Source organism: Erythranthe guttata, chromosome 8 (assembly GCF_056151865.1).
Source record: "Erythranthe guttata isolate IM_541 chromosome 8, IM_541, whole genome shotgun sequence".
NCBI lineage: Eukaryota > Viridiplantae > Streptophyta > Magnoliopsida > Lamiales > Phrymaceae > Erythranthe > Erythranthe guttata.
This window is the reverse complement of record NC_142540.1, coordinates 5,287,949-5,315,335: the sequence shown is the minus strand read 5'-3', so window position 1 is coordinate 5,315,335 and position 27,387 is coordinate 5,287,949. Positions and strand designations below refer to the sequence as shown.

The 27,387-nt window shown below is 36.8% G+C and overlaps 5 protein-coding genes and 1 long non-coding RNA gene across 8 annotated transcripts; 4 read left to right on the top strand and 2 right to left on the bottom strand.

Annotated features, from left to right (window-relative positions):
- The first annotated feature begins 1,039 nt into the window (after positions 1–1,039).
- LOC148768365 (uncharacterized) lies at positions 1,040–11,090 on the top strand. Its single transcript, XR_016033085.1, has 2 exons — positions 1,040–1,286; positions 10,667–11,090. It is a non-coding gene; the product is annotated as an uncharacterized LOC148768365 (long non-coding RNA).
- On the bottom strand, positions 5,248–8,637 carry LOC105969234 (protein FAR1-RELATED SEQUENCE 5-like). Its single transcript, XM_088821805.1, has 3 exons — positions 8,462–8,637; positions 6,164–8,083; positions 5,248–6,082 (listed from the first exon to the last, which is right to left on the bottom strand). Exons 1-3 carry the CDS (start codon positions 8,513–8,515, stop codon positions 5,270–5,272), a joined length of 2,787 nt encoding a protein of 928 aa, XP_088677931.1. The 5' UTR covers positions 8,516–8,637; the 3' UTR covers positions 5,248–5,269.
- On the bottom strand, positions 8,999–13,183 carry LOC105976858 (subtilisin-like protease SBT2.6). Of its 2 annotated transcripts, none has more exons than XM_013002118.2 (8): positions 12,810–13,183; positions 12,547–12,697; positions 11,891–12,297; positions 11,685–11,780; positions 11,502–11,571; positions 10,645–10,927; positions 10,214–10,542; positions 8,999–10,118 (listed from the first exon to the last, which is right to left on the bottom strand). In XM_013002118.2, exons 1-8 carry the CDS (start codon positions 12,923–12,925, stop codon positions 9,156–9,158), a joined length of 2,415 nt encoding a protein of 804 aa, XP_012857572.1. In that variant the 5' UTR covers positions 12,926–13,183; the 3' UTR covers positions 8,999–9,155. The 2 variants fall into 2 exon arrangements, with proteins under 2 accessions (XP_012857572.1, XP_012857571.1); XM_013002117.2 differs by having other exon boundaries at positions 12,547–12,700; positions 12,810–13,037.
- A 380-nt stretch (positions 13,184–13,563) lies between these two features.
- Positions 13,564–14,929, top strand: LOC105976803 (uncharacterized). Its single transcript, XM_013002064.2, has one exon. The coding sequence runs from the start codon at positions 13,925–13,927 to the stop codon at positions 14,564–14,566; it is 642 nt and encodes a 213-aa protein (XP_012857518.1). The 5' UTR covers positions 13,564–13,924; the 3' UTR covers positions 14,567–14,929.
- Positions 14,930–15,595: 666 nt separating this feature from the next.
- Positions 15,596–19,662, top strand: FCLY (farnesylcysteine lyase). Its single transcript, XM_013002121.2, has 5 exons — positions 15,596–16,537; positions 16,740–16,913; positions 18,078–18,437; positions 18,523–18,695; positions 19,260–19,662. Exons 1-5 carry the CDS (start codon positions 16,022–16,024, stop codon positions 19,519–19,521), a joined length of 1,485 nt encoding a protein of 494 aa, XP_012857575.2. The 5' UTR covers positions 15,596–16,021; the 3' UTR covers positions 19,522–19,662.
- Positions 19,663–20,803: 1,141 nt separating this feature from the next.
- LOC105976859 (D-lactate dehydrogenase (DUF668)) lies at positions 20,804–25,621 on the top strand. Of its 2 annotated transcripts, XM_088821804.1 has the most exons (14): positions 20,804–20,873; positions 21,031–21,118; positions 21,224–21,494; positions 22,334–22,662; positions 22,762–22,854; positions 22,954–23,044; positions 23,200–23,293; positions 23,400–23,506; positions 23,809–23,878; positions 23,965–24,080; positions 24,216–24,332; positions 24,418–24,494; positions 24,666–24,710; positions 25,200–25,621. In XM_088821804.1, exons 3-14 carry the CDS (start codon positions 21,234–21,236, stop codon positions 25,513–25,515), a joined length of 1,716 nt encoding a protein of 571 aa, XP_088677930.1. In that variant the 5' UTR covers positions 20,804–20,873; positions 21,031–21,118; positions 21,224–21,233; the 3' UTR covers positions 25,516–25,621. The 2 variants fall into 2 exon arrangements, with proteins under 2 accessions (XP_088677930.1, XP_012857573.2); XM_013002119.2 differs by lacking the exons at positions 20,804–20,873; positions 25,200–25,621 and having other exon boundaries at positions 21,079–21,118; positions 21,210–21,494; positions 24,666–24,714.
- Positions 25,622–27,387: the final 1,766 nt, after the last annotated feature.

The window sequence follows — 27,387 nt, the reverse complement described above, 5'->3', positions numbered from 1 at the left end:
CATCCCACCGTAGCTCTCCGACAATTTGAAAACCACAGTTTATTTTTTTGCTACCGGTCCTTCTCGGGCGCGCGTCTGGGTTAGTTGATGGACATTCTCTTTTCTCCCCGTATAGGTCACAAGTCAGAAAAATCTTTTTTTTAGGACAACTTTTTTTTACTATTTTCACAAAAAGACCTCTTGCAACGAACCTCGCCCAAACCACTACCTCATCCTTCGAGTCAAACAACTGAATAGTGGTAAAATAATCGGTATGATCAACTTCAATTGTAGACGTATCGTCCTGAAAAAAACGTAAAAAATTGATTAAAAAAAAAAAAAAAACCTTTAAAAGCCAAAAGCCCAACTCGGGCGCCCAACGGTGCAGTGCACGCCCATGTTGGGCGTGCAGTTGGCCTACAAACGCCCGTAATGGGCGTGTATGAGCCAACTGCACGCCCAACATGGGCGTGCACTGCACTGTCGGGCGCCCGAGATGGGCCTTTAAATGTTTAGCCCATTTTTTTCGATCGAAAAGACGAAATTTTTACCTCGTTATGTCCGCTATCCAGATCTTCATCCGATGAACTCATTTATGTTCGTATATCACACCAATAAGAATGATTTGTGATGAAATCGCTTTGAGAGCGTTTTTTTTAGAGAGAGAAAGAGAGGGAATCTTTGAACGATAAATAGCAATTTCAAACCGTAAAAAGCAAATCCCAAAAAATATTTATATTTTTAAGATCTTATTTTAATATTTAAAGAACTAATTCAATTATATATGTATTTCTAGTATTTATTATATTATTTATAGTTTATTAAAAATAATTGTAATAATATAATATTTCATCTGGTAAACAAAAGATTTTGTTAAAGTTAACTAAATTATACAATGAAGGACTATATTGAAATAGATTGTAGAGTTGAAGGATGATAATGAAACAATTAGGACATGAGGGACTAAAGTAAGACTAAATAGTAAGACGAGGGACTATTTGTGAGATTTGAAATTTTTAAAACGAGTTTGATACGATCTTGCAAACTTGTTCCATTTCTCGATGAGTTCCTCAAAATTAACCGTCATCATCTCCGGCGAGACTTTCGACGCCGGTCGGCGGCTGAATTCTCCAGTCCAAGAAATATAGCACGCCTCGAAGTGAAAAACCCAATTCGTCTACAAGACGCTGAATTCAAACGCCAAGCTGCCAAATATCCAGCCCTAATTCGTGACCGTCACCAATTCAATGAAATTGGTATTCGAATACGGTGTCGTTTCACTCCTTCGGATGGATATCTTCGTTGAGGTACTTGGTCGAATTTCTTACGTTTCTTTCTCTCTGTTCATGGTTTTATCATTTCTGTATATATATATATTGGGGGCAACTATTTTGAATACTAATTTTTGCTTAGTTGAATACTACCTAGTTGAAAACCACAATTGAGTACATATTTTTAAGTTTTTTCTTACTTTAATACCAAAATAAAAATAAAAGTACAAAAATACCCTTTCATACAAAATACTAATTACATCAATTTTTCTTTGAAATTACCTATTTGAAAACCAAATAAAAAAAAAAGAAAAAAAAAATTCAAACACAAAAAACCTCCCTCCGTCCACCTCCCTCCGTCCACGCCGCCCGACGCCGCCGCCGCCGCTCCAACCATCGCCGCCGTCGGACGCCGACGCCAAACACCGCCGAACGCCGCCCAACGTCGCCCAAAGCCGCCGCCGTCGTCGTCTTCGAATAGTAAGTTATAGTTGTTTCGATTTTTTTTTCTTTAATATTTATTTAAGATTTGATTGTTTGATATGGGTAATTAGGATTTGGTTGTTTTAGGTTAGAATGATCGTTAATTAGTAATGGGTGCATCTGATTTCAGTCGATTTGAGCATTGATTTGAGATTCGTGGGTCGGTTCTTCGTTCACCATTTTCGACCTGTATATGTCGAGTTTGGATGAATTTTCGACAGGTTGATGTCGAAAATTCATCCAAATTCGACATGTAGATGTCGAAAATGGTGAAATTGTTGAGTTTGGATTTTGGTAATTTTCGACAGAAACCTGTCGAAAATGGGTTGCATTTTCAACAGCGACATGTCGAAAATTCAACCAATTTTCGACAGGTTTCTGTCGAAAATGCAACCCATTTTCGACAGGTTTCTGTCGAATTTGAACTGTGAATTTTTTTTTTTTTTTTTTTTTTCCCTATTTTTATTTGCTTGTGTTTATATTATGTATATTAATTTTTATTTGTGTGTTATTTTGCAGTGGAAGAACCACATGAACCTCGTATACCTCCGACTGTCTCGAACCGTAAGAAGAGGAAGGAATTATCCGATAAAGGCAAGGGCATAGCAGTCACGACCAAGAAAAAGACCACGACCAAGAAGAAGTCTGGAGAGGGTTCTTCGTCAACGAATCCGGTGCCGGCTCTACATTCGACTGTACAAGTTGGTGATTCGAGCAACGAACCGGTCCTAGGTCCCGAGATACCGGAATTGTACACAAAATTTGATAAGCACATTGCTTATCATATTGTGAACGGAGGGCCAGATCGTTCGGAGCGCGGCTCAGAATTTCGAATATGAAATCACACAGGAACCTTGAAAGGTTGGGAGCCGGCGCCGTTTATTACAGAGGTAGTACAAAGATGTGGTTTAATGTCAGTTGTACAGGCATCGTACAACACTGTGGACGACCATCTACTTAGAGCCTTCGTAGAGAGATGGCAGCCAGCTACCAACACATTTCACTTACCTGTTGGAGAGATGACCATCACACTTGACGATGTGAGTACGTTGGTCGGTTTGCCAGTTGTTGGGCGTACCGTATCTTGCGAGCGTTTGGTCCGTGATTCCAAAACCATTCCCTGTTCTTTGATGTTCGAGTTGCTAGGTGAGTACCCGGACGATGTAAACAAGAAGAAAGCGGTCAAGTTGGAATGGTTGAAGGCTAAATTTAGCAAAGTGACCATGAGAGATAGTGCGGAGAAGAGGACATACGCCATTCGGGCGTATTTGTTATTTTTGCTCGGGTGTACTATACTGTGCGACAAGACAGGCAACATGGTAAGCGTTGAGTACCTAAATCTTGTATCTGATTTGGATCGGATCGGCGAGTATGCTTGGGGCACTGCATGTCTTTGCCGGTTGTACGATGAGCTTTCCTCAGCCTCACAAAAATCAACGAACTCGATGGCTGGCTGGCTGACGCTCTTTCAGTCATGGATTTACGAGCACTTTCCTTATTTGGGGGGTGGCACATTGAAGACGGAATTCGAGGGGCCATTAGCGAGCCGATGGGAGCCTCAGTCAAAGACTACTTCAACGCCTGAACGAGCGTCGTACCTGCGATCTCGATTAGATGATTTGATCCCCGATCAGGTAACATACCAGTTTAATAATTTGTTATTACTACTTAAGTAGGTTTTTACATCTAATTTTTTATTTATTTTACTAGGTTTTATGGTCACCGTATACGGCTATTCGTGATCGTTTCCCGATGCCAGATTCTGCTTGGTTTAGTGGGATGATATGTTGCATGGACCACTTCGAGGCATATCATCCGGACAGAGTGTTGAGGCAGTTCAACCGGGTGCAAATCATTCCAGGTCGTGCATACATGTCAAAAGATATGTACAAAGCTCTAGCTAGCAAAGGTCGACCGGTCCAGAACTCAATTTTCGTTGCGTATGGCGAACGATTCTCTGATCGGTGGGAGGAGTATTGTCTGGACGAGGAGTCGAGGTCCGTTGAAATTGAACTCGGGGAGGCGGACACTTCGCCGGACTACATGAATTGGTTCCGACCCAGATGCATGTTACAACTGAGTAGGCATGGAGCCCATCCACCTCGACCCCAGGCGGATCGACCTCGGCCCCATGAAGCTCGTCCAGAGGGTGGTACCGATAAGGAGGTCCAACTTTCACAAATTTTGGAGTTGGTGAAGGGTACACTTAGCGAGGTGCGGGGACTTGCGCCATCTGACGCTCATACGGTCATGTGGGGGACCCTAAATGATATTGTCAGATTGATCGAGCCGGATGCCCCACTTCCACCTCCTTCGAGGTCATCGGATGCCCCACCACCACCTCCAGGTAGCTCGATAGGGCCAATTCCACCGCCATCGAGCTCGTCCGATGCCCCACAGGCGGTTGTGAAACGCGTGTTTAGTAGGAAGAAAAAAACACAGGATTAGTCTTGTATTTTTTTAGATGGATGTTGTTTGATGGATTTTATTTGTTTTATTTGTTTTTTAATTTAGTTTTGTATGGATTTTGGTTGTTTTAAATGAAAATATTTTTGATAATTTGAAATTTTTTTTTTGTCCAAAAACACTTAGAATATGTTTTTTATATTACATTGCAATATATTTGGGGTTAATTTCACAAAAAAAAAAATTTGCAATTTTTTCAAAAAAAAAAAAAATTGTATACAGCTCCAATTCGACAGCTAGCTGTCGAATTACACACAGTAATTCGACAGCTAGCTGTCGAATTTGAGCTGTATGCATTTTTTTTTTTTTTGAAAAAATTGCATTTTTTTTTGTCCAAAAACACTTAGAATATGTTTTTTTATCTTACATTGCAATGTATTTGGGGTTAATTTCACAAAAAAAAAGAAAATTTGCAATTTTAAAAAAAAAAAAAAAAAAATTGTATACAGCTCCAATTCGACAGCTAGCTGTCGAATTACACACAGTAATTCGACAGCTAGCTGTCGAATTTGAGCTGTATCAAAATTTTTTTTTTTTTGAAAAAATTGCATTTTTTTTTGTCCAAAAACACTTAGAATATGTTTTTTATCTTACATTGCAATGTATTTGGGGTTAATTTCACAAAAAAAAAAAAAAATTTGCAATTTTTTCAAAAAAAAAAAAAAAATTGTATACAGCTCCAATTCGACAGCTAGCTGTCGAATTACACACAGTAATTCGACAGCTAGCTGTCGAATTTGAGCTGTATCAAATTTTTTTTTTTTCGAAAAAATTGCATTTTTTTTTTGTCCAAAAACACTTAGATGTGTTTTTTATGTTACATTGCAATGTATTTGGGGTTAATTTCACAAAAAAAAAAAAAAAAATTTGCAATTTTTTCAAAAAAAAAAAAAAAATTGTATACAGCTCCAATTCGACAGCTAGCTGTCGAATTTGAGCTGTATCAATTTTTTTTTTTTTTTGAAAAAATTGCATTTTTTTTTTTGTCCAAAAACACTTAGATGTGTTTTTTATGTTATATTCAAATAAAAACCCAACACTTAATAACATTGAAAGTAGCACCAGTAACTTTACATATTTTTGTTGGGAGAACTATCACCATTGTCTGATATAGTAATAATCTCGAAACTCTCTCGCGTGGCAACATTTTGACCTATTAATTCTCGAAATGCTGTAATCCGACCATCCATTTCTGCAGGCTTCCAACCATCAGCTTTAGGATCATGACATCGGTACCAATAATCGGCGATAGGAGGTATTGGACAATTCTTGTTCAAGACAACATGCACGAAGTGACAGTTGTCGACGAATGCCATACCGTGCTCTTGTCTCTCGCTGAAAAGCTTTGGATCGCTCAATAGGGGAAGGAACGTGAGACACTGATACTTGGATAAGTAGACAAGCACAATATTGTATGTTGAAGCAATTACATGACCCATATTTGGAAAAGACATCCAATGATCACGAGTTGCAGGAACATCCCAATTACTCACAATAGCTTGCATGCTTCTAACGGTTTCTTCGCCACGGTGCATGGTCGTGTAAGTGGAAAAATTAGAAGTCAACTCCCGTAGCATGTCATCTCGCACTCGACCCCATTCATCTTCTCCAAATCCCATCATAGAGGCAACTGCCCGAAATCCACAGTGTCCATCTGAACCGACATTGATGATTTCTCGAACGTGCATACGAAATCGTGGATGGATCGTGTCAATGTACTTATTCTTGCCGATCAAACCTGGTGGCAATCCCACATCTGCATCTTCAAATAATGGTTTGACCGACTCTTGTGTCGGTATAGTGCTTTTTCCTGACTCTTGAGTTGGTATAGTGTTGAAAGAATCATTCGAATGCCCTCGTAATCTCATCAGTACAGGTATAAGCTGCAGTATATTACACTTCATTACTCAGCACAATTATAAAATGCAACTTCAATGAAATGAGACGATAGTAGCGACATTTACCTTTGGAGAACAACTAGCTTGCTTCGATTTTTTTTTCTTTGGCTCCACATACTCAAAATGTGATTTGTCCCGAGTGCTTGATTTGTCTTTCCTACTTTTTGCCGGTCGACCTTTGCTAACAACTTTTTCACTTGGCTCCGTAAGGTTAGTATTCTCTGGGTGGGTAAAATGTCTCAAATGGTTGCGCAATCGAGTTTTTGCATCGAGATCGGCACATTCAAAGAGCTTCTGGTATTCCGATAATTCTTCGTCGATGGTTGGTAGGATGACTTGGCCTGTGGTCGCGACGGGCTCCATACTCATGTGTTTCCAATACGAGCCTATTAACTCAAGTGGGATAGGACATTTGTTCACAACAACATACTCATGAAGTTCATGGCGACATGGTAGACTGTGGGTTGTTCGGATGGCGCAACTACAACCCATATCGCTCGGTTGCAATAGTTTCGCATTGTCCACCTCAACTTTGAGTAGTTGCAGAGCGTATTTTGAGATACTTCCACGAAGCTCATTGTATATCAACGTTTTGAAAGTGTGCTCGTAAGTATTTTTACTTACTTCAAAGGAAGCCTTGATGTCATTGTGTTGTTCGACAATTTGATTGTGGACTTTCGTATACAAATCCACAAATGTGCCAGTTGAATTACGCACATCCCTTTTCATTCGTCCGTGTGCCCCCTCCACCCTATTAGAAGTGTACGTTCCAAAATGAGTATACTTATTTGTCCACACCGATACAAGTCTCTCCTTGTACGGATCCAACCATGAATTGGCTACATACTCTATAGCCGGGAGATAACCCATAAATGTTCTTTTCAAATCCTCCCAATCCTCATTGAACTCCTCTATGGTATTTCTTTCAATAAGAGCCGAAAAACTCGACTGAAATTGCTTCCATTTGGTGATGTCCTTTGGGAACAATTTCTTACAATTGGCCACTATATTCTTGTTCACATGCCACCGACACAGCAAGTGATGACTCGATGGATACACATTGGCCACTGCTTTCATTAAACCCAAATCTCGATCTGTTACAATGCAATTAGGCCGATGACAACTGGTCATGGCCTCCTTCAAACAACGCAACGCCCATTCAAAATTTTCCGTCTTTTCGTGGTCCAAGTAAGCAAAGGCAATTGAGAACGTCTTGTTGGTACAAGTAAAACCCACAATCTCAAGAAATGGGAGTCCGTAACGATTGGTCTTGTACGTGCAATCGATGACGAATACGTACGGATACGACTGTGCCAACTTAATGCATTTCGGGTGGATCCAAAACAAGTCGGTAATCGCATTCAACTCGTTCGATCTATGGTACGAGAGGTATTCATCTTCTTTCAACTTGACAAACAATGATTGCAATTGAGATCTCCCATCCAATTCACTGAAATTTAACTTAGAGATAGTATTGTAAACTGTCTTCATACCAGTTACATTAGACGGGTCCTTTTGCTTCAATGCTCTTAGAATTGCCCTTGGTTTCACCATTGCTTTCTTCATAGTGTGAACAAAGGAAACATCCTCCTTTGATAATCTTCCGGCATAAGAGTGTCCGTGCAAGTTTTCGAATAAGTTGTGGTTGTGAATACCACAACTAACATCCAATTTCCACTCAGCCTTTTCATCATCCTTGTGTTCTCTTGTCCCCTTCAATTTAAACGGACAATTGCATTTCTTTGAACCGGTGCTCCTTTTTCCCGGTCTTTGATCATCTTCACCTGGTACCTTCTTGCCAACATAATGGCCCCCACGCTCACAACGAACAATCACATACGGTGTCCTACGTCCTCTATCCCCGTCACTCGAACCCCCAATCATTAACACCATTCCAATTCTTTTACATACTTCACGAACCCATGCCATTAAAGCTTCTTTTGTTGGGAATTTTTCTGACGTGGTAAATGAATGGGTGCAATCGATCTACACAAAAGTGTCGAAAATATAAGACAAGTAAATTTGCAACAGGAACAAAATCGACACTAAAGTGTCGAAAATTACCCATATTTTCGACACTTAAGTGTCGAAAATACCCTTTACTTTCGACACCTAAGTGTCGAATTATGATGCAATTTTCGACACTTAAGTGTCGAAAATATGGGTAATTTTCGACACTTAAGTGTCGAAAATTGCATCATAATTCGACACTTAGGTGTCGAAAGTAAAGGGTATTTTCGACACATACATGTCGAAAAATAAGGGTATTTTCGACCTGTATGTGTCGAAAATACATGGCGAGTTTTAAAAAAAAAAAAAAATTCAAAATCGATGTTTTAGCTCAAAAAATACATGAATACATACCTGAATGGGTTCTCCTTGCTCGTAAACTACCATTCTATTGTCATTTGAGGCCATTTTGCAAGTTGTGTAAGGTTTTGATTTCTTTTGTTTTGGGGTTTTTTAGGAGGGTTTTTGGGGAGGGAGAAGAAGGAGGTGGAGGAGGTGAGGGGTTTGTGAGTGAGGAGGGAAATGTTTTTTTTAGGTTTTTGATTATTTGGTTTTTAAGAAAGAAAAATAGTATTTGTAATATTTTTTGGTTTTAATTTTCATTAAGGGTATTAAAGTAATTTACAATTAATTATTTATTTTTTATTTTTTTGGTATTCAACTAAGAAAAAACTAGTATTCAAAATAGTTGTCCCCATATATATTCTTTATTTCTTGAAATTATGTGCAATTGCTGTAGCTAAGTATAAGAAGCAAATCCCCTTCTTCCCGCAGGCTGAAGTTAAATTAATTTCACTGTCATTTTGCTCTGTTGTTCTCCCTAATTACAATTAATGATAGTTATAAGTGCCTAATTAAGATTACCAGCTTAGAGTTTATATTTATATTATGTAGTGAATCTCAAATCTATTCATATCATGTAGCAACATTCATTCCTAGTTATTCGATGCTGCGTGGTAAGAAAGTACGCCGAACAGAGTCAACAGGCAACGAAAGTCCGGAACTTAAAAACTATTTCGGAACCACTGTCCGTTTATATCGAAAATTTTCAAGAACCTAGGTAGCTGCTAACAAAGACAGTAATAGGAACTCGAACGACATGATTATTACTCCCCTCCAAAACCATCTCCCCAAACGTGTAACGGTTCGTCCTCTGAGTTGCCTGCAACATAACCGTAATATGCGTCGACTCGTTCACACTGATCGTAAAAACCTGAGGCTCAACACTAACTCGAACCCCGACCGGCTCTCTAACAACCACCCTATACTTCTCATCAAAACCACCGACATTAGTCACTCTCCTCACAACCTTCCTCGACCCCACCAAATTCGAAACCGTCACACTCGCAGTGTTCAAATCCGAGCACCACTCCTTCCTCTTGTCGGGGCACCCGACTCCCACCGCCCGTCTGACAGACTTATCGTCCAACCCTGGAACGGCACACAAGAACTCTACGTAGTTCTTGAAATAAGCTTCGAACACTAGGCCTGGATCGATGGCTTTAGACGGATTGATCGAACCCGCTCCGAAGTCGAACGGCGTCGCGGGCGATAACAGCCCGTTTTTCCCCTGTGCGAGGATCGGAGAGCCGGAGTGGTCGGTTTGGTCGGCCGTTGTCATCATCGCCGAGGCGACTGCCGCCGGGCTCCAGTGGCGGTGCTTCTGCTTTATCAGGGCGGCGATGCCGGCTATGTGCGGTGTGGCCATGCTTGTCCCGGAGAGGAGTGCGAACGTTTGGGATTTGGTGTAGTCGTCTCCTCGGCTGTTGGGCTTTGTCCATGCCGCCCATATTGACGAGCCTGGCGCCATGATGGTGGGCTTGAGCACGTCCGCGGTTTCTAGAAGGGCGTTGTTCAGGTCGGGGCCTCGTGAGGAGTACGAGGCGACAGCTGGCGCCTGCACGTTGTAGCTAGCCTGCCTTCCGTCTAGAATCCTCGCCCTTGCTCGGAATACTATGGCGGCACCGCTCCTGCCCCTTATCGTGTTCGAGTTGTAGTATTCCCAAAGAGCCTGTTGTTTCGTTAAGTAGACGAAAGTTAACGACATTATATATGTGCGTCTATTGAATTAGGAAGCTTTGAAAAACGAGGAGTGTGTATACGCACCGAAGAGGATTCCATGTTGTTTAGAATGATTCCGGGCACAGGTAGAGTAATAGTGGAGCCTTTAATCTGGTGAGACCCCAAGTCAGGATCCATCGTTAGTATAAAACCGGCAGCACCAATTTTATGTATAGTGTCCACAACCGCAGAAATCGAAGCCGCCTCAGAATCGAAGTCGAACGTGTACGTGCATATAATTATCTTCCCTCGAGCCAATTCACGTACGAACGGATCTGCATTCTGACAGCTTTCAATAACGCCCACCGTAACATTCCTTTCACTAACATCTGCCGCCGCTGCAACCGGAAAGTACACTCCTCCAACCGTCGGCGCTGCACACACAATATATTATCAACTCATTTTCATTATTATGAATTTTTTTTTTATTTTTTTTATGTAGTTGCTCGAATTAATTTTGATATTGTTTTATTTACGTGCAAGTCCGGTGCCTGGCAGGTGTTGTCCGTTTCCTAGGAAGAGGGAATTGCTGTACTTTCGGTCGGTTGTGGAGGATGCGACACTGACAATCCATGGACTGAATGAGAGGATTGAGCTTGGTGTGGGACCCCCGTTTCCGACTGCTTGTACTACGAGCACGCCGGCTTTCGTTGCGAAGAGGAGTTCCATTTCTAAGACGTTTAGGAATGCTGACGGCCCGGAAGGTATGCTTGCTGGCCCTATCGATAGATTTAGTATATCCACTCCATCTTCTACTGCCTTCATATCACCAAAAAAAAGAAAAAAAAAAATCATGAAAAGAAAATAAATGAGAATGTATATGTTGATTGGGAATAGGGGTAGAAATTGGACGGAATCAGGTCGGGATAAGCACTTTTCGGAACAAATCTGGTTTTTTTCATAAGTGAAAAATTAATTCCAATTATGTTCTGAAAAATAATCGAAAAAATCGAATTTATGAAATTGGAAAGAAAAAACTTGTTTCGAAATCGGAAATTTTTGGATCGGATTCGGCGGAATTCGGAAAAAAAATCCAATCTTTAGTCACCAAAAGTATAAACTGCAGAATAATATTTATATTAAATGTGTGATTTTCGAAAAAAAAAAGAATCAGTATTATTTTTGAAAATTAAAATCGGATTGGAAATCTGAATTTCATGTATATTCCACTTCATATATAAAAAAAAACAGAAATAATTGGATTTTCGGGATGAAAAATATTGTTGCAAAATTGGAAAAAATCGAATTGGAATAGGCGGAAATCGGATATTTTGTTACAATTTCCCACCCATAATTGGGAATAACCACTCCAAGTTCTATATACATATATAACCTGATCGACTGCAGCCACGACATCGGACATGTAACCTCCGAAAGGATAAAGAGCTTTGTACACAGCAATCCTGTACAAGCACGACTACGTTAATACTTTTCGCGCTATATCTTTAATCAAAACAATTATTTTTATTTTATATCAACAAAATAGTTAGAGACGATTCGATTATTAATTAATTACCTTGCACCCGGAGCCATGCCGCTTGCGTAGCCATAACTGAAGTTGTTGGCCACCACCTGAATATGGTTATTTCCCGCTGCTGTCGATGCTGTATGACTGTTATTAAATCCAATTTCATTATCACTATACTCGTAAACTATATTTAATTTATCGTACTAACGATTATTTCGAATGATATGTATGCACGTGTTTAATTGATCACTTGCCTTCCGTGACCGTCGGAATCGAAGGGAGAAGAAAAGTGGCGCGTGGAATTGAATTCCCCTGCAGCAATTGCTGCCCTAGCAAAATACTGCGCGCCGACTATCTTGCCGTTGCACGCCGATAGTGGGAATTGTTCCCCCGTGATGCATTTTCCTTTGAACTTGCTATTTTTATCGAATAATATATTATTATTCGATGTTTGAGTAATAAAGCTTGGATGGAAAGGGTTTATTCCGGTGTCGATTAGGCCTATCACAACCTCGTCGCCTGCAACTGTGGACCCACCCAACGCTGGCCACGCACCGTCCGTAATCCCGAGAAAATCGGGTGTGTGCGTTGTTTGCTTCTCCATTTTCGTGTCTTCGTGTACGGATCTAACTTTATCTGCACCTCGTAACATATGGATCACCTGAAGAGATATATATATATATACACACACACACACACACACACACAACAAAGTGAGTGTTTAATGCAGTTGTTTTAGTATACTGTTTTCGAGTTTATTGCATTTAGTACCCCTGTGTTATATCGAATTGCTAAAATAGGCTCTGGTGAGTTTGTAAAAGGTAGTTTGCTAAAAAAAATTGCATCATAGGGGTTTTTTTTTGCTAATTTTTATAATAAAATGCAATAAAATCGAATATAATCGTATAACCTGGTCATCGTCGGCGTGAATTGCAAAGCCGTTGAGCAAATGAGTATAGCTATACAACTTGGTGTAGGAGCCTTCTCCGAGGCGCGTTTTAATGAAGTTGTCGTGGTCGCGTGCGATTCGCTCTTTGTGCATTGCAGTATCTTCACTACTACTGCTAAATTGAGAGAGAAAAATTATATAAATAAATTGATAAATAAATAAATAAATAATAATAATAATAATAATAATAATAATAATAAAAAACAAGACTAATTATTTAGAACCTTAGTGACATCATCACAAGAGGGTCATCCTCCATTAGAACCATGAAGACCTTGGCATCTGTGGAAAGGTTGATGAATGAAATTATAAGGTGAATGATGATTAAAATGGATATCATGGATAAAAAATACTAATTAAATAATTAATTAAAAGAAAATAAAAATGGGTAGGGAGATTAATTAATTTTGGATTAGCTGGTGAAATTCAACAGAAAATGGAATTAGTGGGAGGAGGAATTAAATACGGTGAAAAAAATTAGAATTAGTGCCAAAATCAAGAATGGGCACAAGTTTTGTGTTGCATAACTACTACAATCCATGCACTTGGCACCATAGCATGCTTTGGAGTTGCATCGTTATTTGGAAATAAATATTACTCTCTCCGTCGGTCCATCCCATTTTAAATATCGTTTTTTTTTGTCGCGCACTTATTAAGAAAATTAAAAAATGTGTATAAGTTAGGACAAAAAAATATTATTAAAATATATATATATATATATATATATATATATATATATATATATAAATACACTCGCTACATTCGGTGGCGAAGTCAGGATTTCACCACTCATGAGGGAGATGTTTTCATGCTCAAACTTTTCAAGTGGTAACATTTTTCATATACATACAAAGTTACAAAAAGTTATGCAAACACTTAAAACTATTCCAAGCAATTAGTATAGGCTAAAAATGTAGGGCAATCCTCAACCTAGGCAAATATGATATCTACACCGAAATTTACAATAAAAAATATACAAACCAACTACCATTAAAAAAAAAAAACATGTGCGTACTACAAACCAACACGAAACACACACGTTATAAACAACATTTGGATAAATAAAATACCTTTACAATTAAACATATATTCCAAGATTAGCACTTTCACAAGTCTTGGCCTTCATCATCGAAAACCCCCATTATTAATCTGCATGCATGTATGCATGCATGCATGCGTACGTGAAGGCTTTCTTGTAATATAATCCATCCATCCCAATTACATATTCTTTAATTTCCACCATTTCTCATCATACATTCCCAATTGCAAAGATTAATTACATATAATACAACCATTGAATTAATTCAAGAAAAAGAAAAAGAAAGAAAGAAAAAAGAGAATGGATCTTTTCTTGAAAGCAAAATCAATCAGGCTAATAACCCACAAGGACAAATACCTGATAGCCGAAGAAGACCGGTCGACAATCAGCCAAGGCCGCGACAAGTCCGCCCCGAACGCGGTTTGGGAGGTGGAATTCGTGCAAGGCGGCAAAGACGCCATCCGTCTCAAAAGCTGCTTCAACACGTACCTAACCGCCTCGTGCACGCCTTTTCTTCCGGGCGTCACCGGAAAAAGGGTCGTCCAGACGCGCCCTTGCCAGCAAGGCGGCGATCCCGCCACGGAGTGGGAGCCACACAGGGACGGGATGCAGGTGAGGCTGAGGTCCCTGTGGGGCCAGTTCTTGAGGCCCAACGGGGGCCTCCCCCCCTGGAGGAATTCGATCACGCACGATGTTCCTCACCGGAGCAAGACGAGGGATAAGGTTTTGTGGGATGTTGAGGTGGTGGAGAAATATGGTGGGGCCCACGACCGACGTGGGGCGGAATGTTTTCGACGGTCGAGATCGGTTTCTTCCGGTTCGTTGGATTTTCAGAAGCAGGGCGACGATATTATTAGGAGAATGCTGTTGAAGAATCAGATAGATCACTGTTTTTCGAATGTGAGGTGTTGTTGGTATCCGAAAGCATGCATGCCGTTTTGAGGTATATATCTATATATATATATATACATATCTATATATAAATTTGTTTGATGGATTAATTATCCGAGAAATTCGACTCCGAATTGCGTTTCGTAGAAGACGATGTAGATGTATAGAGGTTTATAGGGATGGGAGAGAGAGATATATATATACACATGTAAATCTTGATGAAAGAAGATGGGAGGTGGTTTGTTCGAATTATTTGTTGCGATTATTCGATCGAATTCGAGAGAGTAAAATGTGTTCTTGTTGGATTCGCGGAATAATTATTTATGAATTTCAAATTGCAACAATAAACTTGCAAAGAATCTTTAGAAAGAGTTGAAGATTATTGCAGTAAGAAAACTAATTATTATGAATCTCCACTTAACTTGTCATAAATATACTATTTACTCCATCCCTTTCTTTTTAAATGTTGTTTGAGGTCCATACTAATTAAGAAAACTCAGAGAGTTATTAAAATGGTTTTGATTTTAGGGGGAAAAGGAATATTTATTTGACAAATTTACCCCATTTGTAACCTTTTATATTTTCTCATTATTGTAGAACAACACTTAATGGTATTTGCAAAAACTTATTAAAAAACAGAAGTTATAGATTGAGAGTTAAGTGTGTATTAAATGTTTATTTCTAATAGTTTGGAGTGTTTGCAAATATTCTGGAAAATGCATTTAAATAACAATTAAAAAAGAACAGGCCTAAGGGTATTTTAAAAAAGATAGATTAAAACAACTTATTTTAAGAGAAGCAAAATGTCAAGTTGTTTCAATTTTCAGTTTCGATTTTAATTTTACAAACACCTAAAAACAACGGAGCAGTAGTTAACCAAACTTAATAACATATATTGCTCTTTCATATATTCTTTTCGTTTTTATTTTTATTTTTATATTTACGATTTTGTTTAACAGAACCGGCAACTTTTTACAATATTTTTGTATGTAGAAATGATTTCAATATTTATCCAACTTTATAAGTTTTACCTAGCAATGAGTACAGGAAGTCGTAATAGAGTTTTCGAACTCAGTCGATTTCGATCCAATTTTCGGAGTACTATTTTGTTTTCCCAATTTGCTTTAGATTGAAATTAGAATATATATGAGAGTCCAATCTTACCCGAAAATTATGATATTCATTTTTCAGAAATTACACTTATACTATCGATATTATTATAATTCTGTTTTTTGTAAAATAATGAAATTTCTGTTTTTTGTATATTCCGATAAAAAAACATCCGATTTTGAAATAAGTTTTGTCAAAATCCCAATTTTCAAAATTTTGGTTTTCGAATTTTTCGATTTTTTTAATTCTTTTGTGGAAGAGATTTTGTAATTTTTTTAATTATCCCGACGAGTTCAAAGTTAACACCTCAAAGTCAACCTTCACCCCCTTCTCACCACCGCCACCGCCACCGCCGCCACCACCACCACCACTACCACTACCACCACACACACCTCAATGAACAATCACCATCGTCAAACCGCACCCTTCGTATTCTTCAGCATCCTATTCCTACTACATCCCTCACACGCACAACCCCACCCCCACACAGTCTGCATCATCGGCAGCGGAATCGGCGGCGCCTCCGTCGCCCACTTCCTCCGCCTCTACTCCGACGACCCCCAGTCAATCGGCCAGATAACGATCTTCGAGCGAAACGCCGTCGTCGGAGGCCGCATGGCCACCGTCACCATCGCCGGCGAGACCTTCGAGGCCGGCGGCTCAATCCTCCACCCCAAAAACTACCACGCCTCCAATTACACCAGTTACCTCAACCTCCAAGTGAAAAAACCCAACCACGCCGACGATTGTCTCTCTCTGGGCATTTGGGACGGCCGAAAATTCGTCTACAGAACGCTGAATTCGAACTCCAAGCTGCCAATTATCCAGCGCTTTGTATCGATCGCCAATTCGATTAAATTGTTAGTGAGATACGGCGTCTTCTCTCTCCTCCGGATGGATAGCTTCGTTGAGGTACTTAGCTGATTTCATAGGGTTTCTCAGCTCTTGTGTTCTTCTGTTCATGGTTTTATGAAAATTGTCAATCATCAAAAGTATTAGCAGCTATCTGATTTCAATATATATATATATATATATATATATATATATATATATATATATATATATATATATATATAGATTTTGTGTTGATATGGTATACGTATATGAATTGTAGGTGATGCTCAATAAGTTTTTGAGGTATTATGAAGGTTTTGAGGCCCGGCCCGTGTTTGAGAGTGTGGAGGGGATGCTTAAATGGGCCGGGCTGTACAATCTGACAACAAGAACACTAGGAGATGAACTGGTTGAAGCTGGATTGTCCTCTTTACTTATTCAAGAGCTTGTTACAGTGAGATCTTCCTTCTCCCTTGCTATGATTACTATTTCTTATTTCCGTATGCACGGCATTTGTTTCTTCATTCCGATTATGAATAACATTGTTTTTTCCTCCTAAATATTGTCAACCACTTGCGATTTATGTAGCTGTGCCTTTATTTCAGCATGATAATACCTCGTATTTGAGCACATATTAACATTTCTGCTGCTTCATTTCCGTGTTCATTTTGTCGTTTTCATTTACTTTCTTACCGTTGAAGTCTATGTGTAGTGAATCTCAAATGTAGCCAAATAACGCAGCGATACTTATCTTTAGTTATGTGATTGCGTGTGGATAGAGAATTTCGTAGTTTTAACAAGCAAAGCAATTTGCAAAACAGTTGCAATTCGCCGATCTCATATTTCACTGACATAGCACATGCACGGGGAAACATAAAAGATTGTATCGACCAGTTTCTAGAGAATGATAATGTTTCTTGGTTACGACAGAGATGTTTCAGCAGATAACCTAAATAATCTCTCTAATTTTCCGGTCGAGACATGAAGTATTAATATGCTGGCCTTCCTGTGGTGAAGTTAAAGAATCCATCTACCAGAACTTACGAAATTGAACTAAATAAGATTGTGGTTGAAAATATCATTTTTGTACTTATACTTTTGATACTCTTTTTGTGTCATTGTCAGATAGCATTTTAATCTGCTACTTATTCGTGAACTATTTCTTCAAGTAGAACAGTAGAAATACTCGTGTATAAATTACCGACTTTTAGCATCCAACAATGGTGACTGAATCATAAGTGATGGTGATTATTAGATGGCCTAATCCAATAGCATGCTTCTGTAACTTATATGTATTGTTAATGAGATCTTTAGCCAGAAAGTCGCTGCCTGCAGGCCTGAAATATTGCACAGGGAAATTAAATGGCGTCAAAGTCAATAGTCTATAGAGTTCGCGTGCACTTTTTTGTCTTGTTTTAGTACAATCCTATAATCGGCAAGTTTTGGTATCAGTGGAAACGGAAAACACTCGGAAAAAAAAAGAATGCAAAATTAACTCAGAAGTAGGGTGTTCGGAAGTAAGATATCTATTTGGGGCTTTTGACTTTTAATTGTCTTTTATCTCAAAATATTGACTTTTATTTTCAACCAAATGTAAAAAAATCTCTTGCTTATGAAGGTCATCACGAGAATAAACTACGGACAAAGTGTGAACATGAGTGGACTCGCCGGTGCAGTTTCATTGGCTGGATCTGGCGGTGGTTTATGGTCCGTTGAAGGAGGAAACTGGCAAATGGCTGCTGGATTAATTAACCGTTCAGACGTTGATTTGCACCTTCAAGAAGAAATAGAGTCCATCTCTTACATGGGAGATTTCTACGAGCTTAACTCGACGAAAGGAAAAAGTTACAGCTGTCAAGTCACAGTGGTGGCAACACCCTTGGATGAACTCGATATTCTTTTCAATCCTCGAATATCAATACCTCCGAGAAAACTACAGCACACGCATGCAACTTTTGTTCGGGGCCTGTTAAATCCTGTGAGTATACCGGTTATCCTCGAATCTATCCTGTCTTTAATATGACAAATGATTTTTTCTTATATTTCAAATTTGCTTTGATCAGGGGTATTTTGGTCTGAAAGTGTTATCGGATATTCCAGAATTGGTGGGCACCATAGAATCCGATGATCTACCGTTCTCGAGCATCAGTATTCTTAAACAACATGAGAAAGATATGACCTACAAGATATTCTCCCGTGAACCTATGACAGATGCCTTACTGGATGACATTTTCAGGTACTACTACTTTATTACAATGCGTCTACGAGAACGTGAAGCAGGGTCCAAAATTTCTTTTCATTTTCTTTTTTTGGGAGTTTATTGCATGATACTGGTGAGCTAAAATGAACAATCAAATCTGCCTTCCGTATATATAATATATATATTCTTTAGGTAAATTACACATACCTCCCATGAGGTTAGGTGTAATTACAGCTAAACCTCTCAGCCTAGAAAATTATTCAAACTCATCCTTCGGTGAATTTAGTTTAAACTGCTTCGTATTTGAAAATGTTACAGAAAAGGTTTAACTTTTTACTAAGAATCCAACTATAAGTAATATTTTTAGTTTCATCAAAATTACTTTATAAAGAAAAAACATCACAACGTTATAAATATTGAAAAAACAATACCTGTTGATAATCTAAATGATTATCGAGCTATTCCATCTTAATCCCAGATTACGATTTTTTTTTTTCATTTTTTGTTTTTCATCAATATTGTACAAATTATTAAAAACCAAATATGAAAATTTTATTATTTATTATTTCTTGTTTTCTTTATTTGTTTATCGATTGACAGCTCGCGAGTGGAGACGATCAAGATCAACTGGGGTGCTTATCCACATTACGAAGCACCTGAAAGATACGCTCCTTTCATTTTAGATAATAATCATCTTTACTATGTTAATGCTTTTGAGAATGCAGCTAGCTCCATGGAAACGAGCGCTGTTTCTGCTGAGAACATAGCACGGCTTATCCTTTCAAGACTGCCTGATAAAGTCGATAAAAATTCACCAAACTTGAAGAGCGGTGATTCGTCTGATATGCATTCAGAACTGTAAGTTGGTATGTTGTATATAAAATATGCATAAATTGAAACCTCAATTTATATTATATTTGTATTGAAAGAATTATCAATAATCTCTAATTTCCCTCATGTTTGTATATGAATCTTGATTAACTGATGAAACTTCTTTGAACAAGTATGTTGTTGCCATTGATATAAAGAAGGCAATAGAAGATTGAGATGATTATAGCTTATAAGCTCATTATTCAAACACTTAAAAAGTTGAATTTTAAAAATAAGACGTAACAATTTATCAACTCTTGTAATAACTTATCAGAAGTAAGATTTTATCCGACATTTAAATTAAGCTTAGCCGAATGGTAAGCTCTCAATACGAGCTCAAATTCGATTGCCGGTGCATTTAGTATATTTGGATTTTTAGCTCAAATACAAAATATGAGCTAAAATTATTGCACATACAAACAATTATTTGAAAACAATAACACTACAGTTGAACTTTTGCAAATCATGGATATTTTATTGGGATGCTGCCTTAACATTATTATTATTATGATTATTATTATTAGGGTAAATTACGGTCACTTCCTGACATATACCATAATAACTTTAAGATGCATGAGGTTTAGTAATTATAAACATTGTCCTAAAACTAACGAAATGTTAGAAATTCTGATGCGAGGGTGTGGTTGTAATTAAGAAAACTACAAGAATTTTAAAATTATTATATCATACTACATGAGGTAAATGTAATATTTTGACTCTATTTGAATAATTTAAAATTTATTTTTCTAATCTTTTTTTTTAAGTTGTTGATGCACTAGTGGTGATTGTAATTTGTAATGAATTAAAAAAAATAAAAATTGTCCAAGTTTCAATTCAAATTATTACAACATACTTGATTTAAGGTTTTTTAAAATTATTTAAAGTCCCTGCTATATTCGTAATTTACAACTAACTACCCCTAACGTTAAGGTTTCTAATATTCCATTAATTCTAGGTAAAGTGTTTATAATTATGATTTGTGAATACAAGATGGACCTTAAATTTATTAAGCCAAATATTAGGGGGTTGGTTGTAATTAACCCTTATTATCATGATTATTCCACTAATAATTGGATATGCCTTCCAAGTTTGACTTTAGGACTAAATCCAAGTCAAACCAGGTTTGGTAGCCATTCTCGTTCCAATCTTCCAATCACCTTCCTTATAACTGAAAACAACCAAAAGAAAACATGTAGAAAAAGTTAAAACAAATATTACACACAAGTTCGTAATACAAACATAATTAATAACCACTTTTTTTTTTTTAAATAAGAAATAATCACTTTCTTTTATTACAATCATCTTCTTCATCAAGAATCAATCCAGTACGAGATTCTTGCACTGGTAAAAAAATTGTTTCTGCAAGTCAGCCAACAACTAATAACACACTATTACTACTATATTATGACTCGTCTTCCCAATTCCCATTAATTAATTAATTTATTTTCTTGATTACATATTAATTAATAAAATAAAATAAATATATAATCGATTTCTTTAGCGCGCCTCTTAGACTTGGCATTTCTCAACTCTCAACTACCCAGACAACAATCCCTTCTCATCCAAGAATCAAGAATCGTCTTTTTTTGGTTAGTCATTTTTTTTTTTTGAATTTTTTTTGGTGATCATTTGATGTTAAAATTTCTGGGTCTTTTTTTTATTCTAATTTTTCTTTTGAAGAAAAAAAAAAACAGAAAAATCAAAATGGGAGGGAGGTCTTCAAAGCAGAGTTCAACATCAAATTCAAATTCAGGGAAGAAGAAGAAACAGAGGGATATGAATAAGGTTGTAATAACTCCACCATCCGTACAAGAATCCATAGATAAGCCAACTGTAGTAGCTCAAGAATCCCCCAAATTGTCTGCTCAGTATTCAAATATCAGCGATACCGATGAATTTTACGACGGAATTCCGCGCTATCGGAGGAGTTTAACCCTCAAATCTAGATCATATAGGGGCACAAAGGTTAGTTTTTTTTTTCCACTTGTTATAAAAGTTCATTCTTGAATTTTCTGATTTTATTTGTTCTGACTTATGAGGGTCAAGGTTGAGAATTCGCATTATTCGACCGGATTTTTTCTGTATGTATTCTAGCATTGTGCATGATCGTAAAATGTGGAAAACCTGTCGAGATAGAGAGTTACTAATTTATTTCTTTTGTTTGTTACCGATTCATGGCTGTCACTAGCGGAGCCAGGATCTTAAGTTTGGGGGGGTCGAATGCGTTAAAAAAATTATGAGACAGGGGCCGATCATGCTAATTATACACGATTTTTTTTTAATATTTACATAAAAAATAGGGATTCGAGAATTGTTTTGGGGGGGGGGGGGGGGGGGCATTGGCCCCCTCTGACTCTATGATGTCTCCGCCACTGCATGGCGCGCAATTCACCGTCATTTTTAGCCGATTGGTATTTTCTAGGATAATTTATTGAACATGACGCGGCAAGTGCGTATTGTTCTAGATTATAACAAGTAGAAAAAAGATGGCATCTTTGTCGTTTAACCGAGCCTTATTTGATGTTGTTGTTGCATCCGATGATCAGAGAATATGTCTAAGTTTAAATGTTATGTGCATCTACCTAATTAATTTTTATTTGTTTTTAATCATGTCGTTTTGGTTTAATATGATCCGTTAGAACACGTGGGATGATATTGTGGTTAAGGATGTAAGAGAAGATGATTCAGTTCCATACTGCCAAAAACAAAAATCAAGAATCGCCAAAAAGTCGATTTAGAATTGTTCGGCCCAGTATATATTTTTATAATTTCTCTAGAAAAAAATAATTTTTTTTTTTTATCAGGTTTCGGAAGTGGGTTCGATTCTGGGAAGAGCTGGTAGTGCTGGACTCGGAAGGGCGGTAGACGTATTGGACGCGCTCGGAACTAGTGTCACCAGTTTGAACTTAAAAGGCGGAGGATTCGTTTCCGGTTCGACTACCAAAAACAGTGAACTTACCATTTTAGCCTTTGAGGTAGCCAACACAATTGTGAAAGCATCAAACCTTATGGAATCGCTTTCGATGCGAAGCATAAGGCAATTAAAAGAAGTAGTGCTTCCCGCTAAATACGTCCAGCTGTTAATTTCAAACGACACCGACGAACTTTTGAGCATAGTTGCCTCCGACAAAAGGTTGCTAGTTTTTTTCTTTAATTCGCAATTTTTTATTATTTTCTTGATTAAAGTTGTCGTTTTTATTTATTTATTAAATTATTATTGTTGTGTGCACAGAGAGGAGCTGAAAGTTTTTGCGGGAGAGGTAGTTCGGTTCGGAAATCGATGTAAAGATCCTCAGTGGCACAACTTGGACCGCTTCTTCGAGAAGTAACTTACCGAACCTTTATCTATTATTATTATTTTTTTTTTATTTTTTATGTTAGTAATTTTTTTTTTTGATCGGTTTTCTACGATTCTCGTTTCTAGACGTAGCAGAGATAGAACCCCTCAGAAGCAGTTGAAGGAAACAGCCGAAGCGGTGATGCTGCAGCTCATGACTTCTGTTCAACTTACAGCTGTTAGTATTTTACCTTCTTTATCGTCCATTTGTCTTAAAAACGATCGATAATTTCATTTTTATTGTTATTTTCGGGTTTCGGGTTTCGTGATTTGTTCAAAAAGAAGCTGCCAAAAATAAACAATGAAAATATTCGACATGTTTTTTGGCTGCAGGAGCTATACCAAGAGCTGCATGCGCTCGACAGATCTGAACAAGATTATCAGCGTAAGCGTCTTGAGGAGTTCAAATCCAATGCCTCGCAAAGAGGTAATCACTCGACTGTTATATGATTTTTATTATTTTTCCTTATTTTTTTAATTTCTAATCACGTAATACGCTAAATGTTTTTTTTCTTGATTTACGTCATTTATAGGAGACAGGGACAACAGCGTAAATGTTTTGTTAGGCGAAATAAAAAGCCAACGGAAAGTAGTGAAAAACTTAAAGAAAAAGTCGTTGTGGTCCAGAAGTATGGAAGAGGTGCCGTTTTCCTTTGCCTCGTTTCTCGAAAATTTATTCTTTTCTAACACGAATTTACCGTAAATCTTTTCTTATTCTGCAAGTTGCTCGTTTTACCTTTTACGCTGTGTCTGTATCTGCCGGCAGTTAGTATTTTTTTTACGAAAAAGCAACATTTGATTATAGGGGTGTAATAGAAACTCAAGCCCGGATATTTATTCGGGCCCTGCACGTATTCGATTTTGATGAAATACGTAAAATTTGTCAATTGCAAATTAGTTTGAAGATTTTAACGAAGACGTGGATAAAATGCTCTATAACAGGTTATGGGGAAGCTTGTGGATATCGTGCTGTTTTTGAATCAGGAAATAAACAACACCTTCGGCAATCCAGGTATAAATTCCAATCTCGATTTTCTTTCGTTGGATATATCCTTGTCGAAAATATACGTTTCGTTTTTCATAATGTTTTTTTTGCAGTCACACCAAGAGGTGGAGGTGAAACACCCGAAAAACGAATCAGCAATCAGCAAAAACTGGGGCCCGCTGGGCTTGCATTACATTATGCTAACATTATTCTGCAAATCGACGCAATTGTGAGTAACGTTTATGTTATTTATTTATTATTTAATAATGAAAACTATAGTGGATTGCACTGTCGATATTCGAAACAAATATTAAATTGGTAATTAAAGCATTTATTTATGTGACCGTTATTCTCGCGTGATCAGGTAGCTCGTCCGAGTTCCGTTTCACCAGAGTCGAGAGATACATTGTATCAAAGCTTGCCACCGAATGTAAGAGATTCTTTACGATCGAAGCTGCAGACTTTCCATGTCGGAAAAGAGGTACGATATTTCCCTTTTAATTTTTATTATATTAGTTTTATTAGCTTTTGAAATAATGAATTTTTGGTTTTTTGGATATATGCAGCTGACTGTGACACAAATCAAAGACGAGATGGAGAAGACGTTGCATTGGCTTGCTCTCGTCGCCACAAACACAGCCAAGTAAGATATAAAATAAATAAATAAATAAATAAATAAATAAATAAATAAATAAATAAATAAATAAATAAATAAATAAATAAAATAAATAAATAAATAATTCCTTCACATGTATAGTTTTTGTCACTGTTTTATCATCAATCGTGAAAATCGTTTGTTCGATTATGCAAACAGAGCACATCATGGATTCGGTTGGGTCGGAGAGTGGGCCAACACCGGGTGAGTAGTTAAAATATCCGTCGGTTAATTGTCTTAATAATTATTTACTTATTTTTAGTATTTTTTTGCATTAAAGAATATACGAGTGGAAATTGGAATGTTATATCCGAATTCCGCATATTCAGTTCTGAATATTATCGATTTTGGAACAATATTTTTCATTATGAATTACTAAAGTTCCGATTCCCGAATTTTTTTTTGGGGACGGAGTTAGAATACATATTAGATTCCAATTTCCAAAAATTCCAATTTTATTTCCGAAAGTAGACTTATAATATAAAAAAAAATATTGGAAGTTTCGAATTCCGCCGATTCCGATAAAAAAAAAAAACTGATTTTGGATTTAGTTTTTGCATTCCCATTTCCAAAAACTCCGATTTTCCGATTTCCGTTTTTGGAACAAATTTGAAGTCAGCTTTTCACTTCGAAAAAAAATGGATTTTTTTCCGAAAAGTGCTAATTCCAATTCGATTTCCCATGTAAATGCAGCTCCGCACATAATCACAGAACAGTGGGGCCCATCGACATTATGCAAATCGAGACACTACACCATGCAGACAAGCAAAAGACAGAGGCTTACGTTATCGATCTTCTGTCATGGCTTAACTATTTGGTCAACCGGTCAAAGCCCGTCGCCAAAAAAGGCGGTGCTGTGAAGCCACCACCGAAAACTTCGGGAATTTCGAATCGGGAGTTTGTGCATGATTTAAATGTTGAAAGAAATAAATTAGGTGAAGATGAAACGGAGGTACATTCGTCTGCTAATAATACCTTCGATCATCTTTCTGCGATTGATAGAGTGTAGTGGACTGTATTCATTTTATTTTCTTCTTCTTTTTTTTCTTTTTCTTTTTTTTGAAATAGTTTGTACACAACTGGATTATGATGTAATTTATAAAGATTGAACAGCATATTTTATGTATAGGGCGATGATATATATAAATATATATATATATATATATATATATATATTTTTTTTTTTTCTTTTTTTTTTTTTTTTTGTATGTAATGCAATGTGTATTTGTGTGATATATGGCATACTGTAAGGTTTCGATTCCACTTTTGGTTCTCTTGTTCCAAAGTTAATAAAGTTCACCTCCAAAGTTCAATTTTAAAGATTTTTGGTCCCTGCCATTACATGTCCGTTAGCATGTAACGGAAAACACTATTTTATGGCGGAAATTGAAATTTTAAAATTTTTTGGGGTTGAAAAATAATTAAAAATTTAAAATAGACTACTTATTATTAAATTCTTAATAATATTAAGTATAATGAAATTTATTTAGTTAATTTCTTTTTTTATTATTAAAACTTTAATCATAAGTAATATAATTAAAATAAGTATAATTAAAATAATTTGTTTAGTTAATTTTTTTTATTAAAAATTTAATTATAAGTAATATAATTATAATAATATTAAGTATAATAAAAAATAATTTGTTTCGTTAATTTATTTTTTTATTATTAAAATTTATAAGTAGTCTATTTTAAATTTATAATTATTTTTCAGTCCCAAAAAATTTAAAATTTTAATTTTCACCTCAAAATAGTGTGTTCCGTTACTTGCTAATGGACATTTAACGGCGATGACCAAAAGTGTTTTTGAATTTTGGAGGTGAACTTTGTACAATTTGGAACGTGGGGAACCGAAAGTGGAATCGGACCAAACATGAGAGACCAAAAGTATAATTCTCTCTCTCTCTCTCTCTCTCTCTCTATATATATATATATATATATATATATATATATATATATATGTGTGTGTGTATGTTGAAAAAAAGATATCATATTTTTCATTTTCGATTAGAGCATGTTCGAACTTTGAACAGATCCAGGGTGTGTATATATCATAATTTTCTATTTGAAATTGAATGACTAAATTGACTAATATTATAACATAATTTGGATTATGGACTCATTAAAATAAGGGGCAACTTATTTTACTCTAATTGTTAATTTTTTTTTTCCTGTTATTAGTATTGCAATTTTTTAAACACCTTCATCACTAACACAATTTCAAATTAGCATGGTAATATTTTTGCATTTTGCTAAAAGTTCATTGAGTAGTTTAGTTAGAGAGCTTTAACAAAAATAGTCATTTTAGACTAAAAAACCTTACTATTCTCCAACTCGTTCGTTCTCAAAATCGTATCCAAAAAAAATAGCATTTCTTCCACTCTTCCGCCTCTCTCTACCAGTTTCATGCCGTCGACCTCAAAAACGTATCCACTGAAAAATTGACATTTCTTCAAGTCTTTCGCCTCTCCCTACCAATTTCATGCCGCGACCGCTTAATTTCTGCCACGAAATCATAGGATTTTTTTTTTATTTTCATCAGAGATATCTATGTTCAACTCAAAAATTTCAACTAAGTTGTTCATAATCAGTCTAAATTGTCTATTTTCAATCTAAACTCTCCAATTAGTTGTTCAATTACAATTTAAGCTGTCTATTTTTATTTTAAGATGTCGAATTAAACTGTTCCGATAGACGGTTAGCAAATTCAAAGTAGTCGAACAGACTTTTAACTATACACAATATTTTGTAGAGAGTTTTGGCCAAATTTCTCTTAAATAACTGACTCATTTTATTAAAATAACAAATGTTGATTTATATCCCTATAGAAATCAAAATTATTTAGTTGTAACAACTACTTGTTAGGACGTTATATGTTGCG